The sequence below is a fragment of the Elephas maximus genome, chromosome 3, assembly GCF_024166365.1.
Source record: "Elephas maximus indicus isolate mEleMax1 chromosome 3, mEleMax1 primary haplotype, whole genome shotgun sequence".
NCBI classification, from domain to species: domain Eukaryota; kingdom Metazoa; phylum Chordata; class Mammalia; order Proboscidea; family Elephantidae; genus Elephas; species Elephas maximus.
In genome coordinates this window covers 48869204-48886383 of record NC_064821.1, presented here as the reverse complement: position 1 = coordinate 48886383, position 17180 = coordinate 48869204, and the positions used below count along the sequence as shown (strand labels likewise).

Here is a 17180-nt window from a genome sequence, read left to right as displayed (position 1 = left end):
ACAGAGGCGATAGTCCATCCTGGGTCACTGCTAGGCATCCCAGGATCTAGGCTTCATGGGGGAGCCAGGCCCAGTGACTGATCAAGGAGGCATGCCCTGGTCACACATGTACCATTTAATTAATTAATTCATTCATTCCTTCGCTCACTCAACCCATAAGTATGTACTGAGCCAGGCTGAGACTCAGGTCTCAAGGGGCTTCCAGACAGACATACAGGTAGACAGGCATGAAAACACAGATTCCTCCAGCATGAAATTCTAGAGACTGCCAAATTATCTGATCTTATCACTCCTTTGGTTAAATCTCCCAAGGGCTCCCTGGTGCCTGTGATAGAAAGTCAGGGCTCCAAAGGTGGGTGCCCCAGGCCTTCCCAGCCTGGCCTACCCTCATCTCATGCTAGGCCCAGCCCGCTCATCCTGCCCAGTATTGGCAGCCTCCCAGAACCCTCCCTTCCCCACCCCAGAGCTCCATCACACTGCTCCCTCTGCTCTGAGTGCCTTTCCCCAGGCTCCACCTGGCACAGCCCGCTCCGACATCTCCACCTTGTGAAGCCTTGACAACCCCTGTTCCAGGCAGGGTTCCTGGCAGCCACGTTGGTGGGCTGCAAAGACTTCTCCCCCTGCGATCCCAGAAGGCAGGCCAGGAGGCTGCACAGTGTGTTGGTAAACCTGCTGGCCTGGGGCCTAAGCCAGACATTCCTGTCTGTTGAGTCCAAGACGATGCACCTAGCTGCCTGAGCCTCATTGTCGTCATCTGTAAAATGGGCGTGAGCTCAGACCCTCTGTGCCCCAGGGGCCCAGGCACCAGGCATGGAAGGTGAGGCCTTCAAGCACAGGAGTTCTTTCCCAGGACATTCCCAGCTGGCTGCCCTGCATTGTGCTGAGCAGGCTCCAAGCAGTCCCCCATGAGAAACAAGACACCACAAGGGCGGGACCAGAAGCCACAACAGAGAGGCCCAGACGCTTCTCACGAGATGATCAGATGGTTCGTTCCCGGAGGCTGAGAAAACACTGAGAACATAGATGGCTGGTGAAACCCATGACTGGAGCACCCAGCAAGAATCCAGAGCCAGAGTCTGGGCCAGGGGCTTCTGGAGAGGAAAGACCTCTGTGTTTAAGCAGAATAAATGACCCTGAATTCCTGAAAGTCTAGGTTTAAATCTGCTTCAAGAGACTGCCTGTGGAGACTGAGAGGCTGTGGGCTTAACACATCGGCTTCTTATCACCATGGTGCAGTGGTAGAATTCTCGCCTTCCAAGTGGGAGACACAGGTTTGATTCCCGGCCAATGTACCTCGTGCATAGCCACCACCCATCGGCCATTGGAGGCTTGTGTGTTGCGATGTAGCTGAACAGGCTTCAGCAGAGCTCCCAGACTAAGATGGACTAGGAAGAAAGAAAGGCCTGTTGATCTACTTCAGATAATCAGCCAATGAGAACCCTAGGATGGCAACAGTTTCACCTGCAACCTATCGTAGGGATGGCGTAGGACTGCGTAGCATTTCGTTCTGTTGTACTTGGGGTCACCACAAGTGGGAGCCAACTCCACGGCACCTAACAGCAACAACGGTCCACCCATCCCTTCCAGGGCACTCACCACATGCCGGACACACTGCTCTGGCACCTTACAAAAAGCCACCCACTCATCCTGACACCACCTCGTTTTATACAGGAACCTACACAAATTGGCTCACTTTCCTCTGCTGGCAAATTCCTATGAATCCACCGAAACCCTGAGCAGGCATCCCTTCCCCGATGGCCCTATCTCCCCCATCTGTTGGTCTCTGCCCCGCCCACTGAGCTTCTTGCTCCGGAGCCTGGTTTTCTGAGTCTGAATCCCCCCCAGGGTCCAGGATGTGTCTGGCACAGACCAGGGGCTCAAGACATGGAAGAATGGAGGCTGTGAGTGTGCAACAGTGCCCTCTGCTTTCCCTCATGTGGCCTCCTCACTCAGGTGCTCTGCTTTCCCTCGTAGGTGACAGGGACGTATGTCCTCAAGAGTCTGTCTTCCAAGGGAGTCTGGCTGTACGCTCCTCAGGAGACATACCTCCCCTAGTTAATCCTTCCAGGGGCCTTGGGGGGTGGGGGGCAAGCAGAGAAGGCCTGGCTTCCAAGGACGGCTGCAGAAGCCCCCAAGGAGAAGTTGCAGGATCAAAGCAGATGGCTCTCTGGGAGGGGTGGGCGTCACTAGGATGCTTACTTTTCTAATTTCCCATAAATAAATATTATAATAATAAGGCCTTGGGCATGTGTGGGCTTCACAGCTGTTCAAAGCATTGCCTCCTTCCTGGCCCCATTTGATCTTTGCAATGTCCTGAGGTTAGCTGCAAGGTGTCATTATTCCCACTTTACAGAAGAGGAAATTGAGGCTTCCCAAGGCGAGGACCTGTCCAGAGTCACAGGACTGGCAACTGTGTTTTGAGTCCAAAGTCTGGCCCTCCTGACCCCTTGCCTGGGCCTGGACACTTCCGCTGGCCGCTGTGGGGTTCTTAGGGCTGCCAGGAAATGCAGAGCTGGAGGGGTCATCCCTCCACCCCAGGGAGACAGGGTCCCGCAGGGTCCCCAGGTCCTGGCATGTGTGTCCCCAGACCTGGCCCCAACCCTCCTGGGTAACCCCAGCCCTGCACCCAGCAGGCCCCTCTCCTCCTCAGGCGGCTCACAGAGGCATCGTCCCTGGAGGGAGGGCCAAATTCTACTGCAAAAAGAGGATGTTTTCCTTTCCTGTGGACAAAACATTTCTGGCTCTTTCAGGAGAGGACTGAACACTCTGTCCACTCTGGCGGACTCTGGCGGGTTCAGGATTCCTGGATGGACAAGTGTGCTTTCACATGCAACAAGATGAATTACACAACCTCCCTCTGGGCTCCTCACCCGCCCCACCCTACCCCCCGCCCCTCTTCCCCTGTCACCCGCTCTGCTCCAGAGCAAACTTTCTGAGAAGCCGTTCCAAGTGGCCTCAGGAAGTGAGCACTTGAGTTGTGTGCCTCTTGCCACAGCCTTGGTTTCAGGGCTTCTCGGGATAGGAGGAGCTGAGAGACCCCCTACCCCAAGCCTGTGAATCCCACAGTCTCATGTGGGAAAATCGCAGCTGCCTGATATGGTGGCCTTGATCCAAAGGTTGGTCCTACTGTTGCTCCCTGGGACTTCCCTGGTTCACCGGGATTTCCAGAGGCTTGAGAACTTTCCAGAGCCCCTGGCTGAGCTGTGCTCCCAGCCCTGGTCCGCATGGCCTCCCAAGCAACATTTAAAGAGGCTGGCGTCTGATAGCCAAGGGGAAATGCATTGCCTAGGAGGTAAAAAAAGAGGAAAGAAAGAGAGCACAGACCGGCTGTCTTGTGTTCTGACCTCCCAGCCACTCCCACATGCTTGGGGTCAGTGCTTGTCATGGAAGACCTGCTCCTAGGGATGCCTCATTGCAAAGCTGTTTTAGACAAAATGGGTCCAGCAGTGAGCTCAGGCAGAACATTCCATAAGCTTAGGGTGCCTGGAAGACCCCTTAAATTCAGGGCCATGCTGCCACCCCCAGGAAGGTGGGGTGTCTGAGGGCTGGCTCCCACCCTATCTCACCTCCAGGCAGCACAGACTTGCAGACCAGGAGGGTGAGGCAAGGTTGCTGAGCAGAGGCCATGGCCCTGCGCCAGGGCCCTGAACCCGCTGGGGAGAGCTGAGCTCCAGAGGGAGGCAGGCTGCTAACCAGTAAGCAAGTTGTAAAAACCCAACTCAGACACAACATCTGGCAGCTGCTTCAAATAGTTCTGTGTCTGAGGTTGGAGCTGCTCACGGCCCTGCAGTGAATCAAACCGAGTCAGCGAGGAGCCCTGTGCGGGCCGCAGGCCCCTCGTCCAGCAGCGCCTCCCTGCCTCCCTGCTCTTTAAATAGCCGAGTTCACATTCCATCTCCTTGTAAGATCAATTCAGCACGGGCCTGGCTGCAGAAGCTCCAAGTGCTCCAGCCTCTGTCCCTACGTCCCAAAGAAAGACCAGGAGACGGGCTGTTGTGGATTGAATTGTGTCCCCCCAAAACACATGTTGTAAATTCTGACCCCATACCTGTAGATAAAGGAGCCCTGGTGGTGCACTGGTTAAGTGCTCGGCTGCCAACTGAAAGGTTGATGGTTCGACCCAGCTGTTCCTTGGCAGAAAGGCCTGGCCATCTTCTCACGTAAAGATTTGTTGTTGTTGTTAGGTGTCGTAGAATTGGTTCCAACTCATAGCAGCCCTATGAACAGCAGAACAGAACACTACCCTGTCCTGTGCCATCCTCACAATCATAGCTATGTTTGAGCCAATTGTTGCAGATACTGTCAATCCATCTTGTTGACAGTCTTCCTCTTTTTCGCTTGTCCTTGACTTTATCAAGAGGATGCCCTTCTCCAGGGACTGGTCCCTCCTGATAAAATGTCCAAAGTAAGTGAGGCAAAGTCTCGCCATCCTTGCTTCCAAAGAGCGTTTTGGCTGTACTTCTTCTAAGACAGACTTGCTCGTTCTTCTGGCAGTCTGGTATATTCAATATTCTTCTCCAACACCATAATTCAAAGGCATCAATTCTTCTTTGGTCTTCCTTATTCATTGTCCAGCTTTCGCATGCATATGAGACAATTGAAAACACCGTGGCTTGGGTCAGGCGCATCTTCATCCTCAAAGTTTATGGCCTTGGAAACTCTGTGGGGCAGTTCTACTCTGTCACGTGGGGTCAGTATGAGTCGAAATCATAGACGCAACAACCTAGGTTTGGCAGTATCCAAGGTCGAAGCAGCACCAATTGTAGAGGGCCGCTGAAGGGATTACATACGGTCATGCATGCACATTGTTCCATAAATCCTCATGGTCCTCCTAAGAGGGGGTGCTATCAGGAATCCTGTTCTGAAGATGTATGTAGTGGGCCAGAAAGACATGTCCACATCCTAATCCCTGTTCCTGTGAATGTGACTGTGTTTGGAAAAAGGGCCTTTGCAGATGTAATTTAAATTTTCCGGAAGAACCCTAAATCCAATGACAAATGTCCTTGTAAGAGACAGAAGAAAAAACACAGAGAAGAGAAGTCCATGCGAAGATGGAGGCAGAGACTGGAGTGATGCAACCCCACGCCCAAGAATGTCTGGAGCCACCAGAAATTGGAAGAAGCAAGGAAGTTTTGTCCCCTAGAGCCTTCGAAGGGAGAGTGTCCCCAAACCACACCTTGATTTTGTACGTCTGGCCTCCAGACTGTGAGAGAATAAAAATTCTTTTGTTTTAAGCCATCCAGTTTGTGGTAGTTTGTTACAGCAGCCACAGGAAGCTAATACAGTATGGGAACTGAGGATCAGAGAGGCTGATCAAAGCCACACAGCTCTTAACTGCTCTGCTGTCTGCCTCCCTGGTTCTGAGCCTGGCGTTTAGGAAACTACGTATTGTTTCCACCCTGAAGGACAGGGGCTCCAGGGCCTAGGCAGTTTCCCTGCTGAGACGCCCCCTAGGAAAGTGTCGCTTGTGGACAAGGCAGCTTGGATAAACTTGCGAGCACAAAGGTCTCTGGCCATTCTGACAGGCATGTGAGTAACAGTACTAGCTGCTCTTATTGATTGTTTACTGTGTGCCACGCAGAGTCTTAAGTACCTTGCAGACATTAGCTCATTCGATCCTCACAACGACCCTATGTTGTTGCTGTTAGTTGCTGTTGGGTCACCTCCAACTCATGGCCACCTTATGTATAAATGAATGAAATGTAGCCCAGTCCCATGCCCTCTTCACGACTGTTGACGTGTTTGAGTCCATTGTTGCGGCTATCGTGTCAATCCATCTCACTGAGAGTTTCCCTCGCTTTCATTGGCCCTCTACTATACCAAACAGGATGTCATTTTCTAGTGACTGGTCTTTCCTGATGATGTGTCCAAAGTAAGAGAGAAACCTCGCCACCCTAGCTATGAAGAAATATTATTCCCCCATTTTACAGATGAGGAAAATATGACACAGAGAGGTAACGGGGGAGGGTGTCCATGAGCACCGCTTAAAAAGCCAATTGGAAGGGAAAGAAGCCTGACACAAAAGGTCACATATTGTATGATTCCATTTACATGACTTATCCAGAAAAGGTAAGTCCATCGGATCAGAAAGCAGACAGGTGGCTGCCAGGGGCTGGGGGAGGAGGAAATGGGGAGTGGCTGCTGAATGGGTGGGGAGGGGTCTCCTTTTGGGGTGAGGAAAATGTTTTGGAACTAAATAGAGGTGGTGTTGTCCAACATTGTGACAGTACTAAATGCTACTGACTCATACACCTGAAAATGGCAAATTTGGTGTTACGTGAGTTTAACTTCAATTAAAAAAGAAAGGCCAACTAGAAAAGGGTGAGGTGGGAACCCTGTTGTGCCTGGTCCTTAATGATGGGCCTCCAGGGAGGAAACTTGTTCCCATTTCACAGATGAGGTCACCGAGGCTTGTAAGATTCTTGTTCAAGGCCATCAAACTGGGCAGTAATGGGGGGAGCTGGGCACCAATCCCAGGCTGTCCTGGCTCCAAACCCAGGCCTTTCTCCTCAATTACAAAGCTTCAACTCTGGGATCCGCTTGAAGGTGAAGTTCTTTTGCTTTTGGGCTGAAGTTTATTCTCTCTGTAACCAGCTGCCATCGGGTGGATTTCGACTCGTGGTGACTCCATGTGTGTCAGAGTTCAAACGCACCCTGTGGGATTGTCCATGGCTGGTTTTCTGAAAGTAGGTCGCCAGGACTTTCTTCCCAGGCACCTCTCGGTGGACTTGCACCTCTAACCTTTTGTTTAGCAACTGAGCAAGTTCACCATCTACAGCACCCAGGGACTCTTAGTCATCAGAAATCCTGACCGTCAATCACCATTACCTTTACAGAAAACGTTGAGAAGGTACTTCACAAATGTGCTTTAGCTGAAAAATTTTTCGAAAGGTGGGGACCTGGGTGCAGGTGGGAGGGGAATGGACAATTTGCTCCTTATGCTGTAAAGAGACAGGGGAAGACCAGATCCAGGGAGAGATGGTCCTGGATGGGCACCCTCATCCCAATTTGCTGTGCTGATGTTGTATGAAACACCTATGAGCAGCAAGCCTCCTCCTTGTCACAGTGGGCAACATTCTGGGAGGGGGCTTGCCTGAAGCAAGGGCTGTAAGAGGTGCCTTGCATCTCCAGAGCTCCTGGTTCAGCTTTCCAGAGACTAATTTCCTTGGGGAAACAGGCTCAGGGCAAGAGCCTCCACCTCTAGTATTGTTCCTTGGGCTTGACTTGCTAATTCTTGGTAAGACAAGCCCCTCTGGGCCTTGGCGAGGATGCTGGCATGACAGTACTAGGGTCCAGGTCTCCTGAAACATGGAGTGGGTGGAGATGGCTGAGTGTGGCAGGATGCCCCTTCTCCCCTACCATGCTAACCTTCCCATGGCATCTTCTACGTCAGTGTTCCCCAAGCTTTTCTGGGCTTTGGCACCCCGTAGGGCTGTGAAACAAACCCTGGAGGCATAGTGGTAAAGTGCTACGGCTGCTAACCAAGAGGTCAGCAGTTTGAATTCACCAGGCGCTCTTTGGAAACTCTATGGGGGCAGTTCTACTCTCTCCTATAGGGTCGCTATGAGTCTCAGAATCGACTCGCAGGCAATGGGTTTGTTTTTTTTTTTAGGACTGTGAAGGCCCATGGGGAAGGACACAGGGTACAACTTCTCATATAATTCCAGGAGCCCCAGGAACCCCAGTGCAATGGCTTCCAAATACCAGTCCCCAGACCTGCTACATTAGTCATCTGTTATGTTGTTCGCTGCCATCGAGTTGGTCCCCGACTCATGGAGTACCATAAGAACAGAATAAAATGCTACCGGGTCCTGCACCGTGCCCGTGATGGGTTGGGGTGGGACTGTTTTGATCCATAGGGTTTTCGTTGGCTGATTTTTGGAAGTAGATTGTCAGGCCTTTCTTCCTAGTCCGTTTTAGTCTGGAAGCTCTGCTGAAACCTGTTCAGCGTTGCGGCAATATGCAAGCCCCCACTGACAGATCCGTGGTGGCTGTGCATAAGGCATATTGGCCAGGGATCGAACTTGGGTCTCCTTCATGGAAAGCAAGAGTTCTACCACTGTACCATCATTGCCCCCATCCCAGAGTCATCTACAGGCCCCACATACTGCCTCAGGGGTTGTGGAATATAGCTTTTTCCTAAGTCCCCCTGGCGATTTGAATGCATGAAGCATCTGTGAACTTCAGACTAAGACTCCTAAACTAGGTCCCAAGACTCATGTGCACTTATAAGTGGCCTCTCTGAAGTGGACCTTGCAGCTGTCCCTAAATATGTGACTTACACGGGCACATGAGCTTGAAAGAGGTCTTTGCCTTTTCTGCCTACAAAGTGGACCCAGCAGAGGCTGCAGCGGGGGCTTGGCAGAAAGACCGGGCAGCAAGACCGAGCCAGGGCAAGGTCAGTGCCACCTTCTGTCCAGCTAGCTGTCCTCAGCCTGGACTTTTCCACCAAGAACTTTCCCTCTGCCTAGGAAAATCATTATCAAACCGGCAGCGACAGCAGCGGCTGTTCTCTCGTCCAGGAAGAAAGGTTCCAGCAAAGTGTTAGCTTTCTCTCTTCTTAACAAGAAAAAAGGAAAAAAAGATCAGAGCCCAACAGAGGACATGGAAGGTCCTGGGCCGGGTCGTGCTATTGCCAAGTGCCCCAGAAGGCCGGCTCAGGCTGCATCCTTCCTGCCCTAGGAGAGCTGTGGAGCGGCTGTAGCAGGCTTGGCTAGGGCAGGACATCATTTGTTGACTCTCGAGCCCAGTCCCTAGCTCATGGTTTCCTCCCTGGTTGCCATGGCCCCGTACAGAAAACACAGCAAACTCCTGGCCCCAGGCAGCTCATTTATTTCAAATATCCCTTGCAGCTGGAATCCAACCATGTTTGGGTGTCTGGACTGGAGCATGAACTAATTGCTCTGTCTTCGGCCCCCTCCCCAGCTCCCCCAGCATAGTTTATGGTTCAGTAAAGTCCGCATTCCTCATCCCATGGAGGAGCGGCTGGGAAGACGTGCGCAGAAGATGGACGGAGGCGGGAGGCCACTTCCCATCCATGGCCAAGCCCTGAGAGCGGCTACCTGCTTGAAGGCAGGATAGTAATTGCAACCACATGGGCCAAGTCTGCACAGATGGTTTTATTAACGCGGCTCCCTTCAACACGAAACCCTGTTCCCCAGAAGTCTCCCGGCAGCACAAAGACCCTTATTTTCCCTGTGTGCCCCCCCTCGACCCTCCCCCACCGCCTGACCCCAATCCTCCCCCTGCCATCTTCTTCAAAGGAAGCCGGAGTTCCAACTGCAACCCAGACATGAACTCCCAACTAAAACTAAATTTAGACCACCCCTTCCTCCTGCCGCCGGCCTGGGCACGCCTGGGGAGGGCACCTGGGGGTCCCTCTTTCCAATGCCCACCTTGATTTGGGGGACTTCAATCCGGAAGAAGGAACGTTGATTTAGGAATGTTTGGTCCGTTTTCAAAGACAACGTCCCAATCCCAAGAATTTGCCATTTTCCAGAGCAGAAATGCACGAGCTTGTGAATGTGTCCGTATCCTTGTTAATACAAAGAGCCTTGTCCTAGAAGACTCACCTGCGAGGCCTCAGGCCAGCCATGCTACCCTCCTGTGAGATTGTTATTGTTAGTTGTCATCTAGTTGATCAGTTCATGGTGACTCCATGTGTTGCAGAGAACTGTGCTCTGTAGGGTTTTCTTGGCCGTAATCTTAGGGGAAGCAGATCACCAGGTCTTTCTTCCATGGTACTGCTGAATGGGTTTGAACTGCCAACCGTTAGGTTAGCAGTCGAGCGCAAACCATTTAGTACTGTCATTTTACAGAGGCTTGTCCAAGGTTAAAAAGCTGGTGTCAGCGCCAGTATTTGCATGCAGGTTTGACTCATGTCCAGGTGCTTTTCCCTGGGCCAACCTCCACGAAAAGCCAAACCTATTGCTGTTGAGCCGATTCTAACTCATAGCGACCCTATAGGACAGAGTAGAACTGCCCCATAGGGTTCCCAAGGAGCTGGCTGGTGGATTCAAAGTCCCGACCTTTTGGCTAAGCGCAGCCAGGCTCTTAACCACTGTGCCACCAGGGCTCTCTCGGTCAACCTATCAACACTGAAATCGTTGCTCTTTACCCAGCAACTCTGCAAAAGGAAGAGCTGACAGGCAAAAGCAGTGGTCTTCAAACTCTCTTAGGCAAGGCCACCTGGGAGATTTGGAAAAATGCAGATCCCTGGGCCCAGCCCAAGAAATGTTGATTCAGTCCATCTTGGGTAGGGCCCTGGAAGCTGCATGTTAACACCCCCAAGGTGATGCTGAGGCAAGTGGTCTAGAAGAAATCTGGTCAGGAGACTGTCTGAGCAAGGGACATGGGACTTTGGTCCCAGTGGTCTTAGACCCTCCACTCACTAATAGACCCTCAGACCAGGGCATTTTCCACAGTGCCATCCAATCTTGACATGTCTTTAGAATTCAAAATTCCCCAGTGAGCTGAGTATACTCTGGCCAATTTTTCTGGCAACTAGTCATTGACACATGATCACATTTAGTGAATTTTTGCACTGTTCACTTTGTCTGGAGCTCCACTCACCCAACCTCCAACTAACCCAGAACTTCCTGTCCTCTCTGCTGGGGGTGGGTCTGCCCTCAGTGGCTGGCAGGATTCATGCAGGCAAAGGCTCATAGACCATCATTGTGCTCTCAGCACCGGGGACTCAAAGGCGGATGATGGACCAGCTCCTACTCACAGGGCCCGCCCCAGAGCGTGGACTCCAAGGACACCCACACTTGCTCACCCTCTGCTCCCAAAAAGCCCATTGTCAACTCAAGCTTGACAAATATATAAAGGAGCCAGAGGTGCTCACGAGGCTGTAGAATCGCTTTCCAGTAGGTTCTGCAGGCTCCCTTTGTCTGGACTGCCAAGTGTTCTAGGGTCATTAGAAGTCTCCTCTGTCTGGGATTCTGGCTGCTGTCCCACCCTCTGCCAAGGGGTGACAGGGTCACATCATCCTCTGTTGAAAGCTGTGGGCAGTGGGGCCTGCTGGGCTGAGGAGGGATGTCTTAGTTTCTCCTTGCTGTTCTTGGGTGCTGTTGAGTCGATGCCAACTCATAGCAACGCCATGTGACAGAGTAGAACTGCCCCTTAGGATTTTCTAGGCTGTAATCTTTACAGGGGGCCCTGGTAGCACAGTGGTTAAGAGCTCAGGCTGCTAACCAAAATGGCAGATCACCAAGTCTTTCTCCTGGGGAGCCAGTGGGTGGGTTCGAACTGCCAACCTTTTGGTTAGCAGCTAAGCGCTTAACCGTTGACCCACTAGGGCTCCTACTTAGTTTCTTAGTGCTGCTGTAACATAAATATTCCAAGTGGATGGCTTTAACAAATTTATTTGCTCACAGGAGGCTAGAAGTCCAAATCCAGAGTGCTAGCTGTATCGGAAAGCTTCCTCTCTTTCTGCCAGCTCTCAGTGAAAGTCTTGTCTCTCTTCAGCTTCTGTTCCTTGGTTCCTTGGCAATTTTCACATGGGTGGCATCTATCTTCCCCCATCTGTGCTTCCTTGCTTCTGTGCCTAATCTGCTCCTTTTATATCTCAAAATCGATTGGCTTAAAACACACCCTACACTGAGATGACTTCATTAACATAACAAAGAAAACCCTGTTCCCAAATGGAATTCCATCCACAGGTATAGGGGTTAGGATTGCAAAACATATTTTTGGGGGACACACTTCAATCCACAATGAGGGGTCAGTCAACCCTCTTTCCCCGCTCCCAAGGCACAAAGGAGGAACTCAAAAGTGGTTTTGTGTTTTAATAAACGTTCCTTTATTAGGTTACTGAGTATTATCAATGATCATAAAATAGAATGGGAATTTTGAAACTGTACAAGCCACAAGGCTCGGGGCTGACAGGAAAGAAGGGGTTAGGGGCACCGGGGAGCTGGGGGTAGGAGGTGCAGAGAGATGACAAAGAGCTGCCATTCACCCAGCCCCCATGGGGTGGGACTACGTTGGGGCCATAAGCTCGGCGTTGTACAAGTTCAATTGTCTCCTGTGCGACAAGGGTCAGAACATGGTCCACCCTGCACAGGAGCAGGGAAAATCTTTAAAAGTCTTACTGGTAAGCCCCTCTCCCCCCATGGGGGGAAAAAGACCCTCAAAATAATAAGAGGGTGATTTCTCACCCAGTCTTGGCACCAATTTTGTGCTTTAAAAAATATACTCCGCTGAAAGATTTTCTTTTTCTTTATAAAAGGTACCCTACAGCAGCTGTTTAAAACATAATCGTTACAGACAAATACATATGCGTGTATATATTAAACCTTTTAAACAAATAAAGTCATCTATTGTACCTGTACAGAAATGAACCAAAGTCAGAATCCAAGAGAGCTGACTTCAAGAAAGAACTGGGCACAACAAGGCAGTCTGCTAGTGGGGGGCTGTGGGAGGGGCATCCCCACCTGCTGGCTGACCTGCCCTTCCTCCCCCCTCCCCCCTGCCCTGGGGGATGCTGAGGCTCCAAGGGGAGTCACGATGACCGGGGGCCTGCTCCAAGACAGCCCAGAGCCCAGGCAGGGTGCTGAACAGGCACTGGCACTGGCTCCATGAGAAGGGGCTTGACCCTGCCCTTGGTGGCATCAATCCTGCCCCAGCCCAGGCCCTTAGGCCCAGAGACCCACTGACCCTCCCAATTTGGTTCTGGCAGCCCTCTGGGGAGGCCAGAGGCCCTGAGGATGCACTTCAGAAATTTCAGCTAGAAAAGCACAACCAAAAACAAAACCGAAGCATCCATGGGAGGCTTAAGAAAGATGTGGGAGCCCAAGAGGGACACAGCCACAAGCCCACTCAGACAGGTTCCCTAAGACACTCACGTGGCAAGTGGGGCTGACATCCCCCGAGGGACTCACTCGGAAACTCGGGCAGAGTCCCGGGGAACTGAAGTCAGGGAGCCCAGACAAAGACTACCTGCACCCACACCCGCGTGCACACATGGCACAGACACAGCCCACGGAGATGGGCAAGGGGGGCACGCACATCCCAGGGAGGGGGCAGGTGGGAGAAAAGCAACCTGACACTGCGGAGGGGACTGAAACAAGGTTTCCTTTCTCAATGGAATAAATAAATGGCTTTTGTTATTGTTAAAAGAATAAATACAGGGTATAGGGGCACCTACACCTGGGGCTGGTGCTGGTTGCTTATTTGCATGAGGTCCAATTTGGGTTTCTGCCTCGTGTCCATGGTGGGTTTCTGCCATCCTGAGCTTCACCAGCCATGGCTGGGCCCCTGCTGGGCTGGGCCCCGTCGGCCCTTTTCTAAAGCACCTCTCCAGCTCTCCTGGGGATCTGTTTTGGGTGCTGTGGCACTTCCCACCGGCTCCACTGCCCCAGAACCCCCAAGTGGCTGTAGCCTTCTCCCGGACAGTATGGGGGGCTCCCCATCCCACCCCGAGAGCAGATCGGAGCTCAATGTAGGACTATAGAAGTTTATTCTGTCTTTTTTAAACAGGGGATGTATACGGCATGCAGGGTGGCTGCCTTCTGCCAACGTTGGGAAGGGGGACAGAGGAGACTGTCGGGATCTGTTCATGTCCGGCAGAGGCAACCGGGGAGGGATGGATGGGAAGAGCATGGCCTTCTGTCCACGGCTGCAGGTGCCGGTTTCAGGACCCAACATGGTGGGCGGCCCTGTGGCAGGTGGCTCAGTGAGGTGGCACCAGATGTCTGTTGAGCAGAGGTCCTAGGAGGCGCATCACTGGTAGAGGAGGTAGGCCCTGAGCGCAGCGGGCAGCGGCAGTCTGTGGATCTCCCCGAGGCGCTCCTTCCCCAGGGCCAGGCGCACTGAGCGGCGGCAGAGATCCATGAGCGGCAGGGGCTCGGCTGGGTAAACCGAGGCAAGAGAGAAAAAGAACATCAGTTAGCACAGTGCTCTGCACATTCTGGATGGTTCTGGAACAGACAATACTAACCACAGCAGCAATATTAAGAGCTAACACAAGAACCCACTCTGGGCCAGGTAGCCCTCTGCAGACACTAACTCACTGGATCCCCATCACGACCCCCTGAGGGAGCTACGATTACCATGTCCCCATTTTACAGATGGAGAAGCTGAGGAATAAAAATCAGTTGCCATTGAGTTGACTCTGATTCAGGGTGAATCATAAGTGTCAGAGTAGAACTGTGTTCCACAGGGTTTTCAGAGGCTGATTTTTCAGAAGTGGACCACCAGGCTTTCTTCCCAGGAGCCTCTGGGGGGACTCAAACCTCCAGCCTTTTGGTTAGTAGCTGAGTATATTAACCGTTTGCACCACCCAGAGTAGAGTCTCAATGACTTCCCCAAGGCAGCACTGCTGGTGGAAGACAGGACTAGGATTCGAGCCCAGGCCATCCAGCTCTTACTCTCCAGCAGCAGCCTTTGATGTACGTCTGCTGGGGCACACTGGAGCCAGGTCTCCCCAGCCAGCACCTCAGCCCCGGGCCCCACCAGGCTTTCGGAAAGGGCATTGTTTGATGTTAACCCAGCTGCTCACAGACACTGTCCTCATCTCCGTTTCAGCTGCAGACCCTGAGGCTGAGTGGGGACGTGACATGCCAAGGCCATGGAGTTAGGAGGCAGCAGGGTAGGGGTTTGATTCAGGGAGTCTGGCCCCGGTGTCCATGCTCTGAGCCACCACACCATGCTGACAATTAAGATGTCAGAAACACTTGCCCAGAGTCCCCGTGACAGGTGGCAGGGCTGAGGGGAGGTCCCAGGCCAGTGGATCCCATGGCCTCGGTGGGTAGAGTCTGTGCTGAGTGTTGGCAAGTGAGAGCCTGAAAAACCCCCAGTCCCCGCGATTCTCTTCCTGACAGGAGCTCAGTTGAGTGCTGAGGCTGACAGAAACTGGAAATGCCCGCCCAGCCATAGCAGGACCCTCTGGGGCCTCGTCCTGGGCCACCCCCTCAGCTTCCCTGGGGGAGCTGGGACCTGGGGCTAGTGGCAATCGGAGTGGCTTCTAGATGCAGCCTGCAGCCTGTGTCCCAGGAGCCTGAGTCCTGCCTTCCTGGAGGGAAGCTCCCTTCTCTCCCATGTCCCTGACACACTCCAAGCTCTGGAAGTCTGAAAAGCTTCTGAGTGCCTGCAGGGCCCAGGGGGCCATCCCCATCATGCTCCAAGTCCACCCCTCAGCTGTTCTCTGTCCTGAGCCAGGTCCAAGTGAGCACACCTGGGCCCCCAGGCCCCTCCACAGCCCTCCAGATGAAGGAAGATTAAATGAGGGGACATGGGGCTTTACCCATGGCCTCCCCTTGACTTTGGGACTCCTTTGTAAGCAAGACAAAGGTCAGACTTAAAATACCCCAGCATTCCCCCTCGACCCCCTAATTCACCAATAAAGGGTGAATAAAACCTTTTTAATATTCACCAAAGCTCAGAATACTAAAAATAACTCAGGAAAGATCAAATCCTAGTCTGGGAGGGCTTGCGGGGAAAATCAGAGAGTGACTGCTAATAGGTACCGAGCTTCTTTTCTAGGATGATGAAAATATTCTGAAATTGATCGTGGGGATGGTTGTACAACTCTGTGAATATACTAAAACCTGTTGAAAGGTGCACTTGAAATGGGTAAATTGTATGATATGTGAATTAGATCTCAATAAAGCTGTAATAAAAAAAGAGAGAAAATCTTAGGCTTGGTAATGCATCGACTAATTTCCAGGTTTTAAAAGCCAAACGATTGCTCTTCATCTCCCCACAAGCAGCCACAGCTACAGCTAGACACAAGCAGGAACTAAAACGGTGAACGCTTCTAACTGAAAGCTTTGAAATGGGCTTTTCCTGGACAACCTGGGATGATTACAGGGAGCCTGCCTGGAGGCAGGAAGATGAACCAAAATGATCTCCCAAATCCTTTTAGGGTCAAAGATTCCATAAAACCCCTAGTAGAGTAGGGCCCAGTCCCCTTCCTTACCCCCTGTCTGCATGTGGAGCCTTGAGTCTCCTCCACGTAATGTGTCCTGTCCTGTGGTCCCATCTGGCTCCTCACCCCAGTGGTGTCACCCTGCACAGCTGCCTGACTTGAAGCAGGTTGCTCCCTCTGCCTGGGCCTCAGTTTCCTCATCTGTCAGATAAGGAGACCAGTCCAGATGCTGCCTGTACTGGGTTTCAGAGTGTTCCCCAAATTCTTGCCCACCTCAGAATGTGACCTTATTTAGAAATAGGTTCTTTGCAGATATAATTAGTGAAGATGAGGTTATACTGATTAGTGTGAGCCCTAAATCCAAGGGCTGGTGTCCTTATAAGAAGAGGAGACGCAGACACAGACACACAGGGAAGATGCCACATGATGACGAATGCAGAGACTGGAATGATGCGGCTAAAAGCCAAAGAACACCAGGAGCTACCAGAAGCTGGAAGAGGAAAGGAAAGATTCTTCCCTAGAACCTTCAGAGGGTACATGGCCCTGCCAGCACCTTAATTTCCAACTTTCTTAGACAATTGTGGCTTAAATTGTTCGAAGTCACCCGGTGGTTAGTGGTAATTTGTTACAGCAGGAATAGAAAACGAATACAGTAGCAAACTGAAATACCATGCAGTCCAGTCATTCCAACTCATGGTGACCCATGTGTGCAGAGCAGAACTGTGTTCCGTAGGGTTTTCAAGGCTGTGATCTTTTGAAAGCAGACTGCCAGGCTTTTCTTCTGAGGCATCTCTGGGTAGCTTTGAATCACCAACCTGTCCATTAGTAGTTGTGAACTTAACCATCTGTGCCACTCGGGGGCTCCCAAGGAAACTAATACTCTCCCCAAAGAACCATCCAGCTGAGATCCCGAGGGCCTGAAACACCTAGTAGCAACCTCTTGGCCTGGACTCAACTACAGAGGAGTGGTGCTTCTGCCTGAGTGAGCAAGTAGGGGAATTCAGGCTGCAAGCCCTCTTCTCCACTCAGGAGTTCCCCAAGGGCCTGGGTTGCCCCAAGCCCCACCTACCTAGGATGTACTCAGCCACTTGGAGGTGAAAGGGCTTCCCCTGGTGGCTCGAGGGCACTTGAGGAACCACTGAGAGCCATTGAATGTGGCCCCATCAGGAGTTCCCATCACTGCCCTCTAGGCTTAATGGGTTTCAGGGCAACTCATAAGCACCCTCACCAAGAAACGTTTCTTAATGGTGGGGGCCTGGGTGAGCCCTGGCTCCAGCTCACTAATTACAGGTGGCTAACATCACAGCAG

The 17180-nt window shown here is 52.0% G+C and overlaps 1 protein-coding gene across 4 annotated transcripts in view; it reads right to left on the bottom strand.

The window, feature by feature from the left end:
- Positions 1-11786: 11786 nt before the first annotated feature.
- SPSB1 (splA/ryanodine receptor domain and SOCS box containing 1) overlaps positions 11787-17180 on the bottom strand; it is an 83461-nt gene continuing 78067 nt past the window's right edge. For all 4 annotated transcript variants that reach the window (XM_049877844.1, XM_049877843.1, XM_049877845.1 and 1 more), the window contains exon 3: positions 11787-13853. In XM_049877844.1, coding sequence (XP_049733801.1) covers positions 13726-13853 — 128 coding nt within the window. In that variant the 3' untranslated portion in view covers positions 11787-13725. The remainder of the gene's footprint in view (positions 13854-17180) is intronic.